Here is a 26,130-nt window from a genome sequence, read left to right as displayed (position 1 = left end):
TATCTATCTATCTATCTATCTATCTATCTATCTATCTATCTATCTATATGATCTCATTTGGTCCTTTGAGTTGCTTAACTAGTAAATAGTAGGCCTGGGACTACCCTTAGCCTGGTCTTGTCACTCCTAGGCCTCTCACTCTTACAACTACAAATCCCTATAAAGGCCCCTGGCCCAAGACAACAGTATGGGTAACCATTTCATTCGCTCAGGCAGGGGCTGAATAACCTCAGTTCTGCTCCACTTCCTCCCATTACCTAGTGCCAGAGGCTGACACAGAAATTCAGTAATAAATGCTGTTTCAAACCAATTCAACAAATTTTAGATTCTAAATTCATGAAGCAGATTGAATTAGGACATCATAGTGGATTCCAAATTGATGTCAATCGCAGTATACTTCATCCCCGAAGGTTTCATTTGATTTCTTTAAATACGTGTGTATGGTTTTTTGAAACAGAACTTTTTGAAGGGTGTTGAATTTTCAAAATACTTTTCTTAACTCCCGTATTCTATACTTTATCCTATACTCTGGAGAAGGAAGTGGCAAAGTGGCAAACCACTCTGGTATCTTTGCCAAGAAAACCCCAAATGGGTCGCAAAGACTCAGATACAACCGAACAACCAATATTCTTTACGTTCTCAATATGTACTCTATATATGAATGAATTTTATGTATATACATGTATAAATATGTATTATGTATATATATAGAGAGACAGTACTTGAACACAGAACTTTTAGACTTTGAAGATGACTCTCTATGTACAGCAGGCTGCCAAATATCATATTGATGTTAAATATGCATTTGTATAGGAGTGTATTGATCCCTATTCAGATGCTCCTGTTTTCTGATGACATTTTACTGACTGAATCAAGCTTCGAATGTTATCAAAAAACTCACATAAAATAGGTTTTATAACATCAAAATAGCAGAATGTATCTAAGTCTACAAAATCATGTGAAAGCATTTCTAACAAGCTATTTAAAACCTTTGACAATGTGACTCCAGCCTCTCCTTCCAGACTAATGTTTATTGATTACAATGGTTGCTTAGTGGTCTTGGGAATATTTAATAGTTTTAAGAAGCCTATACATATATGTAGAATTATTCTATAACAAGAAGACCCTTATGTTTTCAAGAATAGGCTTATGGAACAATTTAGAGATGGAAGGAAATTTTAGAGACCATCTATTCAAATCTCCTCAATTTATAAGTGAGAAACAGATTTAGAGGTCTTTTTGTTGTTTTGTTATTGTTCAGTCATTTCAGTCTTGTTTGACTCTTTATAACCCCATTTGGGGTTTTCTTGGCAAAGATATTGAAGGGGGTTTGCCATTTCTTTCTCCAGCTAATTTTACAGATAAGGAAACTGAGGCAAACAGAGTTAAGGGACTTGCCCAGGGTCACATAGCTACTAAGTATCTGAAGCCAAATTTGAACTCTTGAAGATGAGTCCTCCCTTCTCCAGGTCTGGCATTGGATACACTGTGCCACCCAGTGGTCCTCATTTAAAGGTTAAATGACTCCATGATATGCAAGACCTCAAATAAAGGGAAACCCATGACCTCTCATTCCCTATTACTAATTTTTAGGATTTTTTTCTTAGATAAGCTTAAACTTGCCTTTTTTCGACTTCCACTCTTTCTCATTCTGCCTTTCAGGGCCGAACAAACCAAGTCCAATCCTCCTTTTACGTGAAAACCCTTCAAATTTTGAAGACAACTAGATGTTCTTGTGTCTTTCTCCCCCAAACCACTGAGATCATCAACCAGGTCCTTCAACAAATCCTTGTATGTCATGTATACAAGACCCTTGAAGTTCCAAAGACACTCATTTATCAATGTCTTTCTTAAAATGTGGCATCCAAGACTGAACAGAAGACCATAGATGATGTTTAACATGGGCTCAGTGGTGTTATTACTTCCTGATTCCTGAATGCAACATAATTTTTTGTGGAATCTAACATAGAATAAACTTTCTTGCCTGCCATAACAAACTACATTCTCATTTTGAGATTGCAGACAGGAGCATTCCTATCATCTTAGAGATAAACTACTGCCTGGCTAAGTCTTTTCTGTCTCATTCTTATGAAGTTGATCTTTTGAAGCCAAGTTGAAGATGGACAGGCAGGTAGGTGGCACAGTGAATAGCGTGCTGGGCCTGAAGTCAGGAAGATCTGAGTTCAAATTTGGCCTCAGACACTTACTAACTGTGTGATCCTGGGTAAGTCACTTAACCCTATTTGCCTCAGTTTCTTTACCTGTAAAATGAGCTGGAAAAGGATAATGGCACTTTAGTATCTTTCCCAAGAAAACCCCAAATGGGGTCATGGAGAGTTGGACATGAAAAACTATGCTAAGTGCTGAGGATACAAAGAAAGGCAAAAAATTCTCTGCTCTCAAGGAACTCACAGTCTAATGGGGAGACAATATGTAGAGATCACCATGTTCATATAAGACAAAGAAAGGATAAAGTGTAAATAATCAACACAGGGAAGGTACCAGAATTAATAGGATTGGGAAAGGCTCAGAGTGAATATAAATAGCAGTTGTTTGTTTGGGCCAGAAACCTTTAAGGTTTTCCCCTCCAAGATAGATTTTTTTTAACTAGGAAAAACAAGCTATTCTCTGCCTCATTTTTCACTTAGCCTTAATCACTGAATGCATGTTGCCTCAAACTGAGACTTGTTAAAGACTTTAGCTTAGAAAGGCGAAAGTCTCCCACTACATCCAGGGCCATCTCCAGTAGTCCTGATCTATATCTGGCCACAAATGGCTCTGGAGAGAAAGTTCAGCTGCTGACTTTGCGCAGCCCTCCCTCGCTCAAATCCAATTCAATGCAAGTCATGTCATCATCTCCCTGATGTCATGGTCCTATTCAAGAATGAAGGACAACCCACAACCACAAAATCACAATCATGGAGGGGATATGGTTTTTCAGGCAAAGAGTTGGAATAGATTATTTCTGAATCGATATCTCTATGATTCTATGAATCCAGCTCCACTGCCTCCAAATCAGTCCTATTTCCAGGTTACCATACTGCTAATTTCTATGTGGCTGTCATGAAAATATTCTCATTTACAAATCTGATAATGAAATTAAGTTGTTGCTGCTATATATTTTTTTAGATTTAGATCATAAAAATGTATTTGTGATAAGCCAGTATACAAATGATCCTCTTTAGAATGTCCCTTCTTCTCTATCCTCTTATCTTCCAGGATCCTTGAGGCATAAGTATATGTACTGTATTTGTGTTTGGGTACATATATGCAGTTTGTTCTTGTTCAGTCTTTTTTTCAGTTGTGTTTGACACTTCAAGACCCCATTTGGGGGTTTTCTTGGCAAAGATACTGGAGTGGTTTGCCATTTCCTCTTCCAGCTCATTTTACCATTAAGGAAACTGAGGCAAACAGGGCTAAGTGACTTATCCAGTATCAGACAGCTAGTAAGTCTCTGAAGCCAGATTTGAACTCAGGAAGATGAATCTTCCTGACTCTAGGCCTCGAACTGGATACCCTATGCCACCTAACTGCCCCTCATGTACAGTACACGCACATATTCCCTTGCAGGTAATATTTTCTAACTATAATATTTTCTTTCCTCAGTCTTTTGTAAACCATAACAAAGACTGTTTGCCTTAATCAACTTTTAGTCATTGTACTGTATAAAGATTTCAACCTTAGAAAAAAAAGGGGGAAACGTGCTTCCTCTGATTTCATAGCTTTACCCCTGTTGCTAGGGAACTCATTTCCTACTATATTCACCTGTCAGTCACACCACCTTCTAAAAACATATTGTGTATTTAAGGAACAAATTCTCAAAACAAACAATTACATAAATCCATAATTATTTCAATTTAATTTGTGGGCGGGTTTTTCTTTTATGTTATAAAAATTCCAACTAGGTGTAAAATTAGGCTCAGTTGTGAGTTTCAACTTTAAATGGGAGTTTCAACTTTAAAAGTATATAACTGCATGTAAAAATGTATGCAAGAAGATAAGGTATCACTATCTGCAAACCACAGAACTCCTTGGTCTAAGAATAAGTATAAAGCTTAAAACTTACCAGTATATTTAGAGTTCATAAACAAGCATCTTTAAGGGTAATTTTTTTATTAAATCTGTATTAATATTCTCTTAAGAAGGTCATAGCTACATCTATATGACACCAAAGGACATTCAAAAAATTCTTTTGAAGACTCAATCTTATAATTTCCTATTCTCCAAAGTATCAAACAACTAGTTTGATTTGACTTATTTTTCACTAAAGCTCTTGATATAATCCTGCATAGGCACAATCTTTAAGTACTCTGTCAATAAATTAAAAAACAACAACAAAATAAATCTTTCTTATTTAGCCACCTTCCCCAGCAGTAGGGGAAAGCACCAAGAAGACATAGTAGACAAGATTCAGGTAGTTGCTGTTATTGTTTCTACTTATCTACTGTCTTGATACGTTTCCTACTGAAAAATAACAATAATAAAAGAAGACAGGAGGAAAGTGTTTTTTAAATCCACATATATGCCAGTCGAGGGGTCAGAGTCAATTAGCATTTAGGTTTGTGTAGCTATGTGCAGAATCTGTTCCGTACACACACTATAGGGATCAAGAAAATTGTTCCCCGAAGCACAGGAAGATTCCATTTTCTTCTAGTTATTTCCGAACGGCATGAAGACAAGCTGTTAGAGCCTGTAGAAAATTGTGACAGAACTACCTTCCTTTGTCTTTACAAACTACAATCTGAAGCCACTCAGGCTATGGGCAAGTGAAAGTTTCACACCATTGACAAGCTGTGAATTCAGTCACTGTCTGAAACACAGAGGGACATCCTAAAACCTTGTTGTCTCTATTACCCACCCCTTCTGTAATCTCAACAGGTGGGCTGGGGAAGCAGGGGACTCAATTGATCAGGAGTCCTTATCAGTCCTCTACAATACACGCATACAAATATGGATACATAGGTATGTATTTGTATATGTATACACACACATTCTACCTCAGCCATCCACAAGTATAATCCTACCTTAGATCTTACCACCATCTGTGATCTTGAATTCTAAAATTCTTGTCTCTGATCATTAGTCAAAGGAGCATAAATTTGGGGCTAGAAGGAACTTTAGAAATCCTCTATTTCATTCCCCTTCCTTCTTTTACAGGTAATGACACAGACCTAGAGATATTAAGTGATTCAGTCCTCCATCCTGCCTCCCCCCCACACACACTGTTGTGCTTCTCTTGAACCAATTCTTTTTCTTCTCCACAACCTCAAGTACCTCTTCTCTTTCCTGTTTCCCAAAATTATCATTTTTGTTGTGGTCCCTCTTCTGCCTCTTCACAGTGGTGACCCTATAGCTGATGAGTTCAACTATACACCATCCTTCAGCCTTGAATTCTTTGCTTGTTTGACCTACTACTGTTCATACATTATCAACAATCAATCTTGGATGTGCACAATATCTAGCTTCTTTCCAAGGGAAGTCATATAAATTCCCGGTTTCCTAAACTCAACAGCATCATTATTGTTATAGAACAATGCTTTTATTCTTCCCCAGTTTCTTAAAAAGCAAAATAACTTTAAAATTTTCTTTTTTATTATGAATTTAATAATCATCAAATTTTTCAAAGTGTAAAGAACAAAGACTAAAAGAAACTGAACATCTGTTAAACAATTTGAAGATATAAAATAAATATGTGCATATGCAGCATATGCATATATGTATATATTATTATATCTAATTTAACAAAATAGAATACTAACCAGCTCTATCATACTTCCTTACAACAGCTATTTCAAAACTTGTTTTCTTTTCCCAAGTCTCCTCCCAGTCCTTTCTTCTATCAGCAGAAGACCATACCTCCTACTTTACTAACAGAGTCATCAGTCACAAGCCTTCTTTCATCCCCTATTCTATGACTCTTTGACATTGAAAGCCTTCTCTATCATCACCCATTCTACCCTACTTTGTTGGGTTTTTTTCCTATGAGGAAAAGACACAGAATGAGAAAGAAATGTATGGGTCGTAATATTCACTAATGGAGGTAATGTCTACCTAGACTGATTTCATGAATTCATTGCAGTTTTAGGGTATAGTTTGTTATGGTGATATCTTATCTTGACACTCTATTCTTAAATTGTTTGTACCTTAAATTGTGTCCATCTGCTTTGTCCCAGAAAACAAATAAACTTCCTGAATGATGGTCAATGAGTCAGAACCTCTCAGTTATTTAGGTGTGGACAACAGAAAAAGAGGCCACACAATAGAAGATACTCAAAAGCATAAGTATTGCAAGATATAACCTATTCTGCCTATGTGTGACATAGTCTAACCCTTACCTTGCTAACCCCTACCCAGCAACATTCATTTAAATATATATTATTCTGTCGGGAAATAGACTAAAGCTAGCTATGTGACCTGTCCTTGTTTCTCATATCTCTGGGAAAGTAAGTTCAGAGGGTAACTACATGTGACTATAGAGCTGGGATACTTATATAAACCTTTTTACCCTCAGGATGTCCATATTTATTGTGTCTGGGATTCTTTTGTCATCTAGTCTTTAGTGAGGGCCCCCCTTTGAGCAAATGCCTTAGGCACAAATATAAGGAAGATATGTTTTGGCCAGATGTTATTGACAAAATGGGGAGTAGAATGGGCACAAGTGGGGTGCTAACCCGTGTCTCACTTGTGAAGTAGTAAGAGGACTGAACCATGCTGATAACATTTCAGAGGAAGTGTTTGCGTATAAGACTTGACCTCTAATTAAACTAGTGAACTTTACTTGAGAGTGTGACTTTGAGGTTTTCTGCCATAAATCAAGAAGCATTTATTAGGCAACCACTAAGTGCTAGGTGCTGGGAATACAGACACAAAGCAAAAAAAAATATCTCTTCTCTCCAGGATCTTAGATTCTTGAAGTCCAAATCATAGAGGAGGAACATACTCTTAGATTATTTCTTGCCAATGAACATTTTTTTTAACATCACCAATGTCTTACTGGAGCAAAATATTTGGAAATGACACATCATAGTTTGGAAACTCAGGTATATCTACCCTGATTCAGATGTAGGCATCACTTTTCCAAAGTGCCTAAAAAGTGGGCGTTTTATTTTATCTAATAATTCTGGAATTCTCATTCTTTGGCTTTAAGCAACTCTACTAAATTTAGAGAAGTCCCAATCAATTAAAATTGAAACAAACAGAAAAAAAAAGCCCCTTGATGATAACTAGAACTATTTGTTATTCAATAAACCAATTAGCAAACAATTTGTTGATGTAATTCTAATTTCTACCTGAATGTCTACTACTGCATGTTTGTGACTGAGCCTTTGCAAGAGGAGAATAATGGAATATGGTTATCCTGGGTAACCTTATAATCTTGTAGGGAGATGACCAAATGAATGTGAAATCAACTAATTGAATAGTTACATTGTAGTAGTTACATAGAATGCAGGTTAATTAAAATACATTTTGGTTCTAAATTTTAGGGGCTTAATAATTAAAACTGTATCTTCACAAGAATTAAAACTTTTTACCTCTACCCTGAAGACCTTTCACTCTGGCAATGCTTTTGATCTTTTGGCCTCCTCTTCTGATTTGTTACTTTGATCTTTGGAACCTCCATTTGAGGACTTACTCATGCTAGTTATATTCACTTCTCACTTGGCTCAGCCCCCAACCCTTTAGATTACTTTTTAACTTCCTTGTCTTCTCACTTCCTGTTCTCTTGAGAGTAAAGACTATCTTTCTCATTGCTCGTATTTTTATTCTCAAACTTTGGCATGTACTAAACCATTAATATATGTTTTTATCTAACCTTCACCAGCAAGTATATTGTATATTCCTAAGAGGGAAAAAGGTTTCATTTCCCCCTAATATTCTTCCTTTTATGTGAATAAAATTACATAATTCTAAGATCTTGGAGTAATGTAAAATTAACAAAACACACATTCTGTTTTACTTCCATTTTACATGCAAGGAAGCAGAATCACAAATAGCATCCATTTGCTCTTACCGGGTCTATTAGCTGTGTGTAGAGTTCATGGCAGTTGTCAAAAATATACTTGTATGTGGAGTCTAAACAAGCCCTGACACAGTCCTTTACAACAATGCTGGCTCTTGGTGGACTTTGGAGTTCTAAAACCTGAGAAAGAGAAGTTCTCCATCAGTTGAAAATACAATAATGTGAGGAATTATAAATAATATGATCCATCATTTAAAATATACTATTAATTCTAAAAAAAAAGAGTGGATCTATATTTTCAATGGTATAATCTTAGCTGCCTGGGACACAGACATCAAGTGATTTGCCAACATTAACAGAGCTACTATGTTCCAGAGATGGAACCATAGCTTTATGACTCTGAGGTTAGCTCTCTCGCTATCTCATCGTGATTCCTTTCCATTGATATATACATGTAAAATATTGTAGCAAAATATGCAATATACAACATTTATTTATAATGTATATCATATGTTTACAATAAATACAATTTAAATTTATTTTAAATAAACTTAAATAAGTTTTAGATATTTGGATGGACCTATGATTTCACTGATGTGGATACCCTTTCCAGAGATGTAGATCATCAACCATCCATGCTTGTGTATCCTCTTGTCCTTGTCTTCCTGAAAATTCTGCATAACAGATCCACCCAATATACTGGTAGACTTCCTCTAGATCTTTTGACATTTCCCTCGTATCAACATCTGGTTCTCCATAGGTCATTTGTTGCTTTCAGTGTGTGATCACCTTATCTTTTTTTCTGTTGTTTTTTTTTTTTTTTTAATCTCTCTGATGGTATCCTTTTCAATGACTACTTCTCCAATGACTACCATATTCAATTCTATTGCCCTTTGGATGATGTTGTTTGGCTGTGAGAAAAATGATTATTAAAGAGTTCTCCTCTTCTTCTGAAGCCTTGATTTTAAAAAGTAAAAAGTTCAGTCTCTTGAAGGACATTACTGATGGGATTGAATTAACTTCTCCTCTAACTGACACAACCCAATCCTACAAGAAATCTCTAGTCTCAGATGAATTCCATTTGATCAAGCTTGGGTGGAGACAGATCCTTTTTATAGATAGGCCAAAGCTGGAGGGGGCCCAAGCATAGAGATAGTTTTTTCTGTCCAAGGGTGACATGATGTCATTCCCAGCCCCTCATTTTAATATAGTTCATCTCCCATTGTGTTAACCAAATTTGATTGCTACTCCTCTTCCAAAAAAACATATAAGCTTTTAGCCTGTTGCCATGATTATCTTTGGTCTAATAAAGATGGCCAAGTGACTGTTCTTTTATTAATAATATGCTGACTTTATTAATAAAATGATTAAATTACCCAAAAATATGTTTTTCAAATTTTTTAATCATTATGGCTGTAAGACACTGTATGTGTCATTCTCCAAAGAAATGAAATGAAAGATCACCCAAAGGGCAATGGAGAGGAGTATGTGTGTGTATTTGTATCTACATGTATTTTAGTGCACATGTGTATACATACATATATTTTAACTGACCAATCAAACTTGAGTTTTAGAAGTTTGAATTAAAAGGAATCTCAGAAATATTTTTAAACATGGAGTTTTCTTTGGAACTTTATTATAAGGTAACTGTTTTTTTTTTACCCACAATAGTAACATATATATATACAATGTCTTCATCAAATCAGCCTTATTACAATGACTAATAGGTATATTTGTTTCTTAAATGCTTTGTGTACTAGACTCTGCAGCTGTTTAACTTAATCACCCATGGAAGTTCTGACTTTTAACCTAGAAGCAGATCTTTTAATCCAGTTTTTAAAAACCTTGTAATTTTCTCCTCTATGATAATTTATAATTTTTCTACCGAATATAAGACCTTAAATAACCAGAAGGGAAAAAAAATGATTTTATAGTATCTTTCAGAGTAAGCAGTAGAACTAGTATGATATTGATCAAGAGGCAACATTTTTAGCTGTTTCCTTGAAAACCATTTAAAAAGATTCTTTTTGAGGCATTGCATGAGCTGTGCCATCACCAAAATCATCACTCTGCCAAGTAATTACTAGTAAGGTAGAGTAAGATAAGGAGACAAAAACCTAAAAGTAAAACATCAGAATACATCAGGAACAAAAGCACTAGCTGATGAGAATCAAGCCTTTTGGGTAAGGAGATTGTACTGTTTCATTTGTCTATAATTGAGACCAGAATTTGCAGTGGTTAGTGTGATAAATGCTAAACCAAGAAACATGGTCTAAATATTGAAGAACATGGGTTGAAATTGGAGGAGGTGCTGTCTCTCTCACTTGGGGTGAACAAGTCAGTGATGCCCTTTGATTTCAACCAATGCAAGGAAAGAACTGTAATTCAACTTTAAATTCTTTCTCAGAAGTTTCATATATACTTAGATTTTTTCAAAGAGCCTTGTTCAACTTGGACTTAATTTAAAACTAAGTCAGGCTGAATATATCAGAAGACCATAAGTGGTAAGGACATTTGCTTCCTCAAATCAAACTTTATTGGAAGATTCATCAAGTTAAGGCAGAGGCTGGCACTGTAATCACTAAGGCTGAATTGTGTGGGATCAGGAAGAGACAGTAAAACATTACTTTTCCTGAAAAAATAAATGTGTTCCATGTCTCACTAAGACAATGACAGAAATAAAATGAGATACCTTCATACGAAAAAAGGTGATGCTTGTTAGCAGGTCAACAGTTGATTTCAGATCTTGAAGTCTCTCCGAATTGCTAGCAGGAAAGTTGTCCTAGTTAATTAGAGAAAAGAGGAAATGTAGAGCGTAAAGTTATTAGCATCAAACCCTAAGGAAAGAGAAACTTTTTTAAAGGAAAGTATAAATTTGGTATCTTTTTAAAAGAGACATTGAGCTATTAAGATTAAAAAGTTTATTCATTAAATATTTCAATCTTTATGTGCTCCAGTTTAGGGGTGAAAAAAAACTTCGGAAGGATTCATGTATTATTGTAGTCCTCTTGATAAAGAAAGATGGATTTAGAATCAAAAGACTTGAGTTCAAGTTTTGATTTTGCTACTTACTACCTGTGTGACCTTAGATAAGTCACAAAATTTCCCAGGGCCACATTTTCCTTCTCTGTAAAATGAAAGAGTCAGATTGTATGACTTTAAAATCTCTTCTAGCTCTAAATTGTTGCTTTTTGATTTAAAAAGTATGAGTACTCAGTTTATAAATGTAAATTGTAATCCTCCAAGTTGGCCTTGTGGCCAACAATGGTGGAAAAAAAAAAGAAATTCTATACCAAGCATCTACCCTACACTCAGAGACTTTATATCTTACTATATATCCTATCAAACATCACAAAGAAACAAAATTTGAAACAACATAAATCAGAAATAAAAGGTTATAGTGTGATAATTCAGAGAAGGAAGTTATTTGTAAACTTCACTTGTAATTTTCTCATTCCCTATAAATTCTTTTTCAAATGTAGTCTCAGAAATGCCAAACATGCTGAGTAAATCTTTTGGGATAAAATGCAAAAACTTTTTTCAATGTGTAATACATTTTGTATTTAGGGGTCTACTTCTGGGAATAAGGGTGAGGGGAAAGAGGGATAGCTTTCCCACCAGGTTCAATTAGAATCATTGCTTTTGAAGCATTATGTGCAGAATAGCATTGTAGATTTCATGGTGGCTAGAGCACTAGACCTGGAGTCAGATGTGAAATTCAAATTCAGCCTGAGACACTTATTAGCTATGTGATCTTGGGCAAGTCACTTGAACTTTGTTGGCTCCAGTTTCCTCACCAGAAAAAAAAGGAGATAAAAATAGCATTTTATCTCCTACGGTTGCTATGAGGACAAAATGAGATATTTGTGAAGTGCTCTGCAAACCTTAAAGCACTATATGGAAGAAAAGGGGGAAGGAATAAGTATCTACATACCACTTACTATGTGCCAATACTGTGCTAAATGCTTTTTACAAATATCTCATTTGATTCTCACAACAACCCTGGAAGGCAGTGCCTATTTTACAGTTAAAGAAACTGAGACAAATAGGTGTTAAGTAATTTGCCCAGAGTCACACAACTAGTTAGTGTCTGAGGTTGGAATTGAATGAAGGACTTTCTGACTCCAACCCCAACACTCTACCCACTGTGCCACTAGCAGCCTCTATATATGCTAGTTGTTACTGTTGCTAATATTATTAAAATTATTTGTATGACTAGAATTTTGGAGAAGGTTCTTGGTTCTCTTCTAGTCTTCTCTTATCACTGACTAATTTACAAGATCAGCTAATTGTTACCTTGTAAAGTAGAGTCCAGCATTGAGGGCATGTTCAATAGGTCAGGTATGGTAGTGGGCATGAAGTAGGGAGCATGGGAGCAATCATCTCTAGCTTCAGTGAGAGAAGGCAGAGCCATTGAGGCAGCCCCTGTGAGGGTTCTGATTGGCTCTGGGTACCTGATAGAGTTGTTCTGGAAGTGGAAAAACGTTGGAGGACACAAATTGTGGACCAACTCATTTTTTACTGGAAGGCTACAGGAACTAGACCTGTGATTTCATTGGCTTGTGGAGTGCTCAGAGGAGAAAACTCCCTCTATTAATGCAGACCAGCACCTTTTTTATACATCTTATAGCTTAGAGTTGCCTTGGCTACTGAGGATAGCCAAGTGATTTCCTCAGGGTCATACTACCGTATATATCAAAAGGAGAACTGAAATCCAGGTCTTCCTGGGTCCAAGGCTGGATCTCTTTTCACCATTCCTTGTGGACTCTCAAATATATGGTTGCTAAAACACATCAAAAACCTTAACTGAATCCAAATATTCAGGATCCTTTAATAAATGGAGATCTGAGGGATGTATGTAAAACAAACAAACAAAAAACCCTTGGTTTAAAAGAGAAAGAAAGAGAAACAGAGAGAGAGAGAGAGAGAGAGAGAGAGAGAGAGAGAGAGTACTTCTAACTTTAGAAAACACCAAACTCCTCAAATTATCATGGAGGCTTTAAGATTCTACTCTATAAATGATTACTCTGTAATATGACAAACAGTCATTTGGACCCAATTCTATATTTTCCTCTCAGGAAGATAATTTTGTACATACCCTGTACTTTGACAAATCAATCCTCAAAGAGTTGTGCAACTGATCCAGTAGTTTTATGAACTTTTCTCTCTGTATAAAGCAAAAAGAAAAAGAAGAAAAAATGACACATGCTTATTGGAATTTGAATGAATATTTTTAAAAAATCACATCAAGGACAAATGTGCCATTTAAAATGCCTAACATAAAGCATGGATTGATTGCCTTCCTCTTGGGCTCTGTTTGCAAGGCACGTTGTTTTCAATTTATAGTCATACAAGCATTGCTAGGAGATAATAGGAAGTGTAACAGAAATTGCAAAATGTGTTTTGTTGAGCTTCATTTATGCCTGCTGCCATACTCTGCCATTCTCCTAATGCAGTACAAATGCTCCTGGCGCCCAGCCAGTTGCCTTCAGATTAGAATGCATTAGTGAGCACCAATAGCCTCCTTTCTCCTCCTTTTCTGTTCTTTATCTCACTAACCAGCTCATTGTGAGGTAAACAAGCATAATCTCCATGGGAAGGGGAAAACATGAAAATATTGAAAAAACAAAGGTTTTGAACCACCTGAACAAATGATAGTTTCATTTCCAATTAAAGTACAGAGGTTTGTCCTAATACTCTTACAAACTCACATTTCTTTTCTTTCTTTCAAATACATAGAAATGTATTTGAATGTTACTTAGACTCTGACCTCAGGATGCCCAAAGGGAAAAAAAAAACACAGAGCTTTCTAACTCCCTGCCCCTTCAACTAACCAGACTTAATTACCAATATGAGCTTTCTGATTGGAAAGAAATCTATTCCCTAAGCATAAACTAGACATTTTAAGATCACCAAGAGTTATTTCATAAATTAAATCTCTTTAGTTCATATCCTACCTCCCTGAACACTTTGCTCATTATTAGGCACTGATGTAGGCCCTATGGATCAGTTGAGTCTGATAATGTGTAATTTGGTTCAATAAGCATACTTCCAATGATTAGTCATTCAGCATGTATTTATTAAGCTCCTACTATGGCTTGTGCCAGGAACTGAGATTGAAAAGACATAAAACAGAAGTTCTTGCCATCAAGAAACTTGAATTCTATCAAGAAAGATGGCACAATGTATACACAAGGCACTTTGCTAGCGTGAGACATGTTGGTTGGTCATTGTCCTTCATTCTGGAAGAGGACCAAAAAGAGGTCACTACATTGGGGTCAAGGTATAGTGTATCCAAAGGTGGCTTTGTGAAGTGCTCTGTAAACCTTAAAGCACTATATGGAAGAAAAGGGGGAAGGAATAAGTATCTACATACCACCTACTATGTGCCAATACTGTGCTAAATGCTTTTTACAAATATCTCATTTGATTCTCACAACAATGAGCTTGGAAGGCTCTACCATGGGTTGAGCACAAATAGTCCATATGAACATTTAAATTTGCACACCTCACATTTCTTCTGAGCTACTTCAATTCTGCTTTGCTCATACAGCACAGTGCCTTCTTTTATGTGGCCACACCATGCTGGGTGGTCCTGGGCCAGTAAATAACACTTGATGGAGACCCTGCTCTGAAAGAATTTATATTCCATAAATCAAAATATACTCAGCAACAGTGACCACTGATAACACCAACTCACTGAAGATTCACTGAGTAAATAAGGGGCTTCCTGGAAGGAAGATAATGATCGACATTATGCTTTACAGTAGGCTGTTCATCAGGGTTGACTGAATGGGTGTCCTACAAGTTGCTCTAGTAGAATTCTAAGAGAGTTCTATCTAGTACAGAGCAAGAGGTTATTCTCCTAGAGTGATTATCAAAGTAGGAAATTGTTCCATTATTGTGGATTCTATTGTTTCTTATGCAGAAGGACAATACTTTGAGAATTCACCAGTGCTTTACTGTCACCAGTGGCTGCAAATCATTGACAGAATGCCATGATTGTATCAAAATAAACAAATGAAAAACCTGCCAGAAGTCTCTTCTACCCTCTCCTTCTAGGTTGCTTTTGGAACCTGCCAATTTATCTACCTGGGACTTTAAGCAAGTCATTTAACCTCTCTTGGCCCTGTACATTTCCCTTTTCCTCTAATTGACTAGGACAACTTTCCTGCTAGCAATTCAGAGAGACTTCAAGATCTGAAATCAACTATTGACCTGCTAACAAGCATCACCTTTTTTTGAACCAAGGTATCTCATTTTATTTCTGTCATTGTCTTGGTGAGACACAGAACACATTTATTTTTTTCATTCTATAGATGAGTCTTTCCATCATATCAAATGTACAATAATTTGCTAAATCCTAGCAATTTTAGCCTCACAACATCTCTCCAACATGTCTGCTTCTCCCTTTTCTCCACTCACTCAGCCTGTACCCTAGCTCAGGCCCTCGATGTCTCTCACTTGCAGTATTGCTGTAGCATTCTAACTCTACTTCAAGTTTCTCCCCTCTCAAATCCATCCTATACACGGATGCCAAGTTGATATTCCTAAAATACAGATCTGATTATGTTACTCCCAAACTCAAAAATCATCAGGGTTCCCTATTGCTTCTAAGATAAAATACAAAGTCTTCAATCTGACATTTAATGTCCTTCACAATCTTGCTCCCATCTACCTTTATGATTTTGTTTCATGTCACCCTTGTTACAGTCATATTGGCTGGCTATTGTCTCCCTATGTGATGTCCTATCTTTTGCTTTCATTCCTTTGCACAGGCTGTCTGTCCCTCCATTTCCAAAAAAAGCATTCTCTCCTTAACCCTTGTCTTTTAGAATTTCTTATGTCTATCAAAGAACAGATAAGGTACCAGCTTCTCCCAAGGCCTTTCCTGATTTCCCAGTTATTCATGCTCCTCCCTTCTGAAATTACTTCATAGTTATTTTACAATTAGCAAAAGGGAGCATCACACTGTAACTAATGGAGTGCTGGGCTTTGAGTCAGGAAAACCTGATATCAAACTTGTCTCCCACTTTTAGTAGCCATGGGATGGTGAACCACTCTGTGCCTAGGCATCTCCTTAGGACTTATGAAGGGGGAGTCTCCCATGCTCAGGAAATCACATGGGGTCTAGCTATTTCCCAGCAAAAGGAATCAAAAGCCCCTTTCAGATTTGTGCCAGTATGAATACATGTTGAGGGACACCCATTTTTTTCTGGTTAAGTCAATGACTGGGGACTATTGTAATGAGGTGGCCTGGTCCCAAATTATCCAGACAACTTCAAAAGTCGTGTAACATAAAGGCCTAGGACAGGTTTACTTACTTATGATTTCCCCAGTATGAGGAATACAGTGCTATCATTACCCCCATTATACAGATGAAGAAACTGAGGCATACAGAGGTTAAGTGACTTTCCTAGATTCACAGTCACTTAGCAAGTATCTGAGGCTGAATTTGAATTCATGTTTTCATGAATCCAAGTCCAGTACTCTACCTATTGTGCTTGAACTCCTAAGAAATTCTCTCTTGCCTTATATTACTTGCAGAAATAGTTATATCCTATTTTAAAATATATTTTCTATGATCCTCCCTCTTTTCATTGTAGTGGTGAAGGTTGATGGACATAGATTACTATATATAGTCAGATGTGCCCAATATGCATGTTAGTTTGGGTAAACTGCTTTCTCTTGGTAAAACTTTGTTGGAAGGGATGGCTCTCTGAGTAGGAGAGTTTAAAGTTCAAAGAATTTTAATATTTAGAAATGAGTATGATGTAAAAAAATATATCAATAAAATTAGGTATAATAAAAAGATATCAATTAAAATTAAAAAAAAATTCAAAATAAAATGCATTTTCTTCAACAAAAGGAGAGCAGAATCATCAACTAATAGGAAGAAGAAGTCAGGATTGAAGTTTTTTAAATGAATGGAATTTAAAGCATTGAGGCAGCTTTTCTGTTTCCTGCCCTGTTTGCTATTTCCTCTGAAAGAGAATTTTCTGTGATCACATTGCAGCTGAAGCACTGGGCTTTATTGAAATGCACTCTGCATTCTCTTTCAGGTTAACATGAATGCGGGGACTCTTCATCTGACTTCCTTATAAGTAAGTTTCATGGTTGATGATAACATTAACATCCTTTCTCCCTGAAGGGAGAAAGGCCCAGTGTTCCACAAGGTTAAGCTATTCCTTATAGCAAAGCCAGGCATGATATTAGAAACATATCGGGTATAAAACATAGCCTGCTTTGCCTGACAGGTAGAATCCCTTCATGATACCATTCCAAATGTGAGGTTTGTATAACAAAGCTCAGGTGGGTTCCAGTGGATGACCATAAATAACTATACTCTGTTGATATGGCTACAGTCAATTCTCTGGTCCTTGGCCGTGCAAGAGTCAATACATATAACTAAACTACTAGTTTGCTTGGTGTGACCCAAAGTCCAAAAGCATGCTAACCTGAACTCAAAGAAGAATGAAGATGCTTTGCTTATGTTTTAACAATTTTATATCAAAAAAGTTTTCGTTCCTATTATTGTATTTGATCTGGATCATAAAACCAAAGGCTAGATAGGGAATGTATCCCTTCCCATTTGGCAGACAGGGGTAACTGAGGCACAGAGGAAGTAACTGACTCACCTAGGTCACATAGCTCATTAGTAAAACAAACAGACCTCCTGAATTCCAGCTCTATGTTCTTTTCATTTGATTGACTGTCTCATCCTTTGAGCCTTTCTACTTTGTGCCCCTTCCCCTTTCCAGACATCCTCACCAGAAAAAAAAAAACAACACCTCCCCCAAACCACATACACTCCCTGATTTCCTGCACCAAAACTTATACACAAAAGCATATGAATAGAAAAAGGACTGGGGCTATATCATATCCCTACTTCCTTTGCCCTACTGGGTTCAGATTCAGACTTCACTTATTCATTCACTATGTTTTATATCTATAGACTGAAAATAGGATTTTTAACCAGGCATAGTTCAGACACAACTCTCTGCAACCACAAACACAACATTCAACTAAAAAGTCTTTTTTTTTTTTTAAATTTTAGGCATTTGGGGTTAAGTGACTTGTCCGGGGTCACACAGCTAGTAAGTATCAAGTGTTTGGTCTGAGGCCAGATTTGAACTCAGGTCCTCCTTACTTCAGGGCTGGTGCTCTATCCACTGTGCCACTTAGCTGCCCCTTGTAAAGGCTTTTAATGTGGCTATGCAACATACATTTAAACAATTTACTGTCCATTGATATTATGTAGTATTGTCTCTCCAAAAAGCTCACTTCTAACAATCATTTAAATTAGCTGTATTTTTTCTTATCTATTACATTGGGTATTTACTCTTCTCCTTATTAAAATGGAAGCAAAGTTTCAAAGCTATAGTTTATTTTCACTTGAAAATGAATTATCCCAACATTCAGTTAAAAAAAAACAAATAAACAGGAACAAAATTTGCATAATCAAGTACACTAATAATTCAACACACAAAGGTTGCCTTAATTGGATATTGATGTTCAAAAATAGAAAAGAGCTCCCTGTTGAATTAGGTGTTGGCATAGGCGTGGCAAGAAAAAGGGAATTTAATCAATTTTCTAGATAATTTAAGCTGCAATCACACTTTTACTTCAATCACCAAATAAGCCTGTTTGGGTAGGAATGATACAGATAACTCCAATTATATCTTCACCTTACTTTCCAGGCCTTAACAGAGCAATGAATTACTTCTGTATTTCTAGAGTGAAGCAGGATGTTATATGTGCCTTTATATATATATATATATATATATATATATATATATATATATGTTCAATATTTTTTTATATATGCTCAATACTGCCTAACAAGGTCTCAATAAACATGCCTTGAATTCAATGCTGGCTGACTGCTATTTAATAGGGGCCACTGTCACTGACAATTATACGTACGGGAACAGAAGGAAAATGTTACTATACTTTTTTTCCCCTGCATCCCTCTCCTGAACCTCCATCTGAAGCCCTCCCCAAACTATTCTTTTCAACTTGGGTGGAGATAGTTAAATCACATTGACACATGAGGGCTTTGTTCATGGCTATACAGTGACTGATATGCTTTCTAGTGTGGTCCAGAAGAGAAGCAGTGTGATTTAATAGAATGCCAGCTTTAGAGTTAAGATGGTCTGGGTTCAGATCTTGCCTGTGATGCATACTAGCAAGTCCCTTAACCTCTCAGGCCAACAAGTTGCAATTCTGTGGACCAACATATGGAGATTTCCCCACACTGATGAAGTCAAAGGTCCAGACAATAGTAATAATAATTATGATGATAATGGCTCAAATTTCCTTTTTATCAGCAAAATTCTCTTGTTGCTATTGTAGTTCAGTTGCTTTTAAGCCACGTCTGACTCTTTGTGACCCCATTTGAGGTTTTCTTGGCAAAGATACTGGAGTGGTTTGCCATTTCCTTCTCTAGCCCATTTTACAAATGAGGAAACTGAGGCAAACAGTGTGAAATGCCTTGTCCAGGGTCACACAGCTAGTAAGTGTCTGAGGCTAGATTTGAATTCAAGAAGTTGAGTCTTCCTGACTCCAGCCCCAGTACTTTATCCACTGTGCCACCTAGCTCTGCCAAAGTTCTTTTTAATATTTTTTAAATTATTTTGCTAAGGTGAGGGAGAAAGCCTCTGACTAGGTGCTTTTAAGTGAAGTCTCAAGTACGAAGGCCTTAACCAGGTGTTATTATGACTTTAATATCTCTAATACCTGAAAATGCTGATATGTGGATTTGGGGAAGGGGTGTCTAGGATATCCAAATATACCAAGAGCTGCCATAAGAGCCACATCTGTGGTGGATGTGGTAGTAGGGATTAGTAAACAATTACACGTTTTACTTTAAAAAAAATGAGAATATAAAGAAAATACCTTTTCTGCTACTGAATCAAAGGCCATTCTCCAGGTTTAGATTTAATTGAATTTAGATTCTTCTCTGACTCAATAATTGCCTCTGTAAATGTATCTCACTAAAAATACTCAAATAAGTGTTAAAGCTTTAGCATTATATGCTAGATAGGAACAGGCATCAGGATTCTATAAAGATATCCTGGAAACAGCCTAAATCCTAAGGCCCTGGGAATAGGACCAGGATCAGGCTTTCCCCTAAAAACCTGCAAAGAGGGATTAGTTTTCCCTAAAAGGCAATAAAGCTGTCACTGAACCTGACTAGACCCTGTCTAGCTTGAGGAAAGTGTCTGGTGACCTAAGGATATAAAAACTTCCACTCCTATGGAGTTCAGACTTCGTAATTTGAGGACCATGAGTCACGAAATCCTCCTTTTCTGATCAGATGCATTTCTATGTGGAGGTGAGGGGGGAACCACGGAAGAAGTTCAGTGCTTGTTGTATACCCTTGCTTTTTTAGGGCAGAGTAAAACTCTTTTTGTTAATTGTTCAGTGACTCACAATTAACAGGTACTGGTATCAGGCCCTCTTTTAACAGCCCCATGGACTTAATAATATAGACAATCACAGGAAAATCGACTCAGAAAAGCCAAAGTCATTGTAACATACTAAAATCATACTTACGCCAAAATTGGTAGCAGCAAACCGATCTGAGGCAGACACCTGCACATTAGTTGAGACAGTTGGGTGGGCGTAAAAAGCATTTATGTTTGCCAATAAGGTACTCATCACTGCTGGGACACCAGGGCACATATACTTGGAAGACAGACATGAAAAATGCCTGCAATGCAAAGGGATTAAAAGTTTTTAAAACATGTCATGTTTATTTAACAAAGGCACAACATTAGATCCAAGGCTAGAAAAATAGTTTTTCAAATATAACACACCCACACAAAGAAAGAAATAAAAAAAGATAGAACTACCATTTCTAAGACAAAGAAGAAGAATTTCTTTATCAAATTTGACCTTTTCAAGTCCTCTTGTCTCAAGTGCAAGATAACTAATTAGGGCCCTGCTCCCAAGTACTACTTAGTTCCTTTCAGTTTGGGAGAGGGAATAGAATTAAGTATTCAAAAGCCAAAAGACCAATTTCTGTTGACCTTAAGGGATTGTCAAAAAGATTGAGGTCCTTGCTTCAACTTCAGCCTCCAGAATGCCATCCTCTCAATCGTCTCTCCCCACGTACTTACTCTGCTATTTTAAACATTCAGCATAAAATAAACATTCTGCTTTAGAGAAAGGGACTAAACCTAGGACTTCATTGGTCTAGGGAATTCCCAATTGAGCAAACTCTATTTCCCAGCACCAGTCAGCACCTTTTTGATAGAGAATTGTCAGGAGCACTAAGAGATTAAGTAATTTGTGTAGGATCGTATAGACTGTATGTATCAACGGCAAGACTTGAACCCAGGTTTTCTTGGCTTTGAAGCCACTTCTTTACCCACTTTGACTTTCACCATTCAAGTGAAAAACAACAATGCATTTAATTAGAGGATTGCATCTTATATGTGAATGTGACCATTATAGCGAACCTAGTCTTCTTTTCTTTAGCTCTTTGACTGCATGATCCTGATCTACAGTAAAATCACAACTCCCCATAAAAGCCCTATCTGTGCTCTTTCACTTGGTAGGCATAGAGGTGAGTCTGAATTCTCAAAGGCTATGGTTGATAAATTGATGCTGTCTCTTTTTTTTCTTCTAACTGGCTATTGATTTTTGACCCTTGATTTAACTAGTCTAAGTAGTCAGCTATACACGAGAGATAATTCTGAAATAACTGTTAAGATACAAACAATTTCATTTAAAAATATTCATCAGCATTCTCTGTGTACACTGCCTTCTGATACTCTCTTGAAGAAAATATTCATTCTGTTAGAGATGTGAATTTCCAGAGTAGTCTACGTGCCTTTGACCTCCATTTCTTATGCCCAGTATACATTTTCCAACACTGTTTCCCAGGAATTCCCTTGTGCCCACCTTAACATTGAAGTCACCAATTATCAAGGTGCAGATTGATTTAATTTGGAGGCTGTCATCAAGGTCTTCATAGATGTTGTGACTTTCTTGTCCTCTGCAACTGACAGTGGCATATAAGAAGTGATTACCTAAATGGTGGTTTGTTTGCTATACAGGTCATGAGCTGTGCAAACCAAAACTATCCAATGAAATGATCTTTTTTGCTACCATTAGATATCCTGGGAAAACAACTATGCCAACAATTTTATTCATCTAGGTGAACTTCAAGCCATTTTTCCATTTAGCTGCAATTTCTTCTTTTTGTTTCATTTATGGTAAAATATCAAAGTGAATCTGGGTCAGCACCACCAAATTGTTGGTCAGTGAACTAGCATTTATTAAGCACCAGGCAGTGTGCTAAATACTGGGGATTCAAAGAAAAGCAAACAAAGAATGGGTCTTGCCTCAGACAAGTTGAGGCCTGGGAAAGACCTTAGCTTAAAAAGGCCAAGGTCTCCCACTACATCCAGGGCCATCTCCAGTTATCTTGACTTTTGTTTTGCCACTAGACTCAGATGACTCTGGAGGAGAGAGTGAGGCTGATGACTTTGCACAGCCCTGCCTCACTTAAACCCAATTCACTTATAAGTCAAGACATCACCTGCCTTCTGTCATTGGTCTTCTTCAAGAATGAAGGATGGCAGGGACAGCTAGGTGGAGCAGTGGGTAGAGCACCGGCCCTAAAGTCAGGAGGACCTGAGTTCAAATCCGGCCTCAGACCAAACACTTGGCACCTACTAGCTGTGTGACCCTGGGCAAGTCACTTAACCCCAACTGCCTAAAACAAACAAACAAACAAACGAACGAACAAAAAGAATGAAGGATGGACAACAAATAAAACTCAAATCTCTGATCTCAGGGAGCTCACGTTCTAATGAAAGAAATAACATGCAAACGACTACGTACAAACAAAATATATACAAGATAAATTGGGAATAATTTCAGAGGAAGGGAACTAAGATTAAAGATGATTGGGAAAAGGCTCCTTGTAGAAAGTGGGATTTTGGAAGGGGACTTGAAGGAAGCCAAGAAAGCCAGAAGTCAGAGATGAGGAGGAAAAGCATTTCAGGCATGAAGGAGAGCTGATGAAAATGCCCAGGGTTGGGAAATGGAGGGTTATGTGTGAGGAACAACAAGGAGGCCAAGGTCATTGGATGTCATTGGACAGAGTTAGATTAATATTTGCTGACAGTTTAGGAACTGTGAGATTCTTAGCACCCTCTGCCCACTTTTCTACCAATATGCTTTTGTTACTACAGAAGAGAAAACAGAAAACTCACCATCCTTTTGTTTCTGTTCCCATTCTGATGTACCTCCCTGCCATGTGGTATAGTGTTCAGTAATATAATGGTAGGAAGGGAAGTATGAAGTTAAGAGATTGATGGAAGTATAGTTAATGGGACATGGTCATTAATTTGGGATTGCAACATTTTAGGAATAGGTATAAGTAAGTGCTTTCCATTATGGTGCCTAAGGATATCGTTCTTAGGGTCAAGAAGGTAGTACAACGGATAGAGTGGTGGATCTGTAGTCAGGAATACAAGAGTTCAAATCCTGCCTCAGACATTTAAAAACTATGTGACCCTGGGCAAGTCACTTAACCTCTGCAGTTTCCTCATCTCTAAGAGAGGGAAGAAATGGAATAAGTATTTATGAAGTATCTACTATGTGTCAGGCACAAATATAACAAATATCAACTCATTTGATCCTCATAACAACCGTGGGAATCATTACTCTGTTATCATCCCCATTTTACAGTGGATAAAACTGAGGGAGGGGGATAATAATAGCACATACTTCCCAGGGTTGTTGTAAGGATAATATGAGGTAATATTTATGAAGTGCTTTGCAAACAATAAAGTACTATATAAATGCAATTATTATTGTTGCTATTTTTATTATTATTGTCTCCCCATATTTTCTTCATAGTAGGTATACTTCATCTATCCATACACCTTCCCAGTGATGTTAATTTCTCTCCAAATAAGAGAATAAAATAAGACAGGCCATGTGTTCTGATTCCTAAATTGAAGGTCTAACTGTGAGATCCTTATCCAGTAAGCAACATGTAGACATATTAGAGTGACTGAAGCATTGATTTTATATTTAAAATTAATGTTTGCTGATTTGAAAAGTGTAATTTGTGCGTGTGTGTTTAATAAGGACAATTTAAAGATGAATGATCAATTTCCAATCTGCATCAGTAGAGGAATTTTCCAGAATGGAAGTTCCCTATGTGGATGAAAATCATGAGCCCAACCCTTCCTCCCACTGCAGGGGGAAAACTGTATTTAGGTTACATTTTATTCTGCTATATCAAATAACTTTTAAAATCACTAAACAAGCAAATATCATTATTTTGTATAATGTCTCTGCTGGGGCCACTCCCCTCAATTTGTACTTTCATTAACAGGTTGCATTCCCAGGGGGTGGCTGCTATTCTCAGGTTCTAGGGTTAATTCTATGGGCTGTTGCTCCTACCACCATAGCTCTAAAGCCCCAAGCAGTTTGCTTTCATTAAGACTCAGCCAATAGACTTAATTAACTTTTGGCAAAGGCATTTACCAAGATGGTATAATAAGAACAATTCATGAAGCATTCCTCCGAATAACCTGAGGGCACACTTCCCAACAACTATGTAGGAAGAGCAGGCTTGACTTTAGAGTAATCAATGGTAGAAGTGGCTGGGTAGGAATCACATCTCCTGCTACTGACATTTCTTTCTTTCTTTGCAGAGTCCTCACATAGCATCCTTTGAAGGTAGCTTTTTACTGGACAAGCTACTTATTTGGCCCTCATGGGCAGCTTCATTCTTGAGTCCATAGATAGTACTTGTCTCTGCCAAGAGGGGTCATGTTCTCTGAGGCTGCCTTTGTCCTCTGGTGACCGTCTTTCCTCATTTGTTTTTGTCTTCATTGGATCTCTCCACTCCCAGATGGGTGACTTAACTCCCACATAGTCAGCATTTCTGACTACATGGCTTATATAGAAGAGGAGAAAACATTCTCCTCCAACCCTAACTTTGCTGTCCTCTGGCAAACTCAAAAGGGGTATGTCTCCATAAAGTTCTCCTAAGCCTGGAATTCCCAGCTGTTGAGTAGCTGACTGTTTTTACCTATTGATTCAAAGACTGACCCATTCTCTCAAGCAGTCTTCATCTCCTCACCCCCACTTTCTAGCTTTCTCTTGTGTGTTGTCTTCTTCCATTATATTGTAAGCTCCTTGAGATCAGGGACTTTATTTTTCTTTCCAAGAAAAAGAACAGTACCTAGCACAGAGTAGGCACTTAATAAGTGTTATTGAATTGAACCAATCAAAATATATTTTCTTGAATGCTGTCAATTGCCTTTATTGAATGGCCTATAATCTTCTCACAGGTGACTAAGTACATAATCTCACATTTGTGGTAGAGTAATGGGAAAATTACTTAACACCTGCTCAATACCCTGTGATTACATTCAGGGCTTTGTGACTATACTGCTTGAGTTGGGGGTGGGTGGGTGGAACCCCCTCCTTCAATATTATATTCTTTATACATGTCAATTAATTGGGTAACTGAAAAGATTTAGTCCACTTCTGAAATATTTTTATAAAAACTTTCCTGTATCATTTTTAGGTTTTTATCAAGGATTTTCTTGAAACATTTATACGCCGTTCATGCAAAGTTGTATTTTTAATTTTAGATGTCAAAAGTTGATCATATGAGCAGGCAGTTACAGTATTGATAATCTTTCTGGCTTTTTTTTTGGTGAAGGCATCATCTATCATAGTTTAAATTCTTTTGGAGCCTTCCCTTTTAAAAGTATCTTGATAATTGACCTTTATATCATACTGATTTAGCCTGATAATTAAAACTGGGTAATATCAGTGATAGGTTTCATGATCTATGCTGAATGGCCATAGTCAATACCTTGGAGTTTTCTATTATCTATTTGTATATTAGGTACATAGTCACATCTGTCAGGTTTTGTGCTGATGTGTGTGGGCTAAGGTTATTCATAAGGTTCACCAAAAATACTCCACACACTAGGGATTATTTGTTTCATGTTTTTTACCTACAGATATATTATGACTTTTTTTTCTTTATAAACTTCTTTCTGACTTAGTTAGCTTGGTTTGTTATATTCTGGTGCTAATGAAATCAATACATTTGGCTATCAGAGTAACAGCATGGATGAAGTGCATAAGACTGGGATAAGCAAAAACTGTTCTCATGATTT

General features: G+C 36.9%; 1 protein-coding gene across 2 annotated transcripts in view; it reads right to left on the bottom strand.

The window, feature by feature from the left end:
- The window catches only part of UNC13C (unc-13 homolog C), a 669,423-nt gene that overhangs the window by 299,567 nt on the left and 343,726 nt on the right, over window positions 1-26,130 (bottom strand). For both annotated transcript variants that reach the window (XM_027840843.1, XM_027840842.1), the window contains 4 exons: window positions 20,519-20,675; window positions 13,059-13,127; window positions 10,653-10,742; window positions 8,012-8,140 (listed from right to left, as the gene is read on the bottom strand). In XM_027840843.1, the coding sequence (XP_027696644.1) occupies window positions 8,012-8,140; window positions 10,653-10,742; window positions 13,059-13,127; window positions 20,519-20,675 (445 nt within the window). The remainder of the gene's footprint in view (window positions 1-8,011; window positions 8,141-10,652; window positions 10,743-13,058; window positions 13,128-20,518; window positions 20,676-26,130) is intronic.

This window comes from Vombatus ursinus, unplaced genomic scaffold (assembly GCF_900497805.2).
Source record: "Vombatus ursinus unplaced genomic scaffold, bare-nosed wombat genome assembly UNPS02014848.1, whole genome shotgun sequence".
Classification (NCBI taxonomy): Eukaryota; Metazoa; Chordata; class Mammalia; order Diprotodontia; family Vombatidae; genus Vombatus; species Vombatus ursinus.
This window is presented reverse-complemented; position numbering and strand designations above follow the sequence as displayed.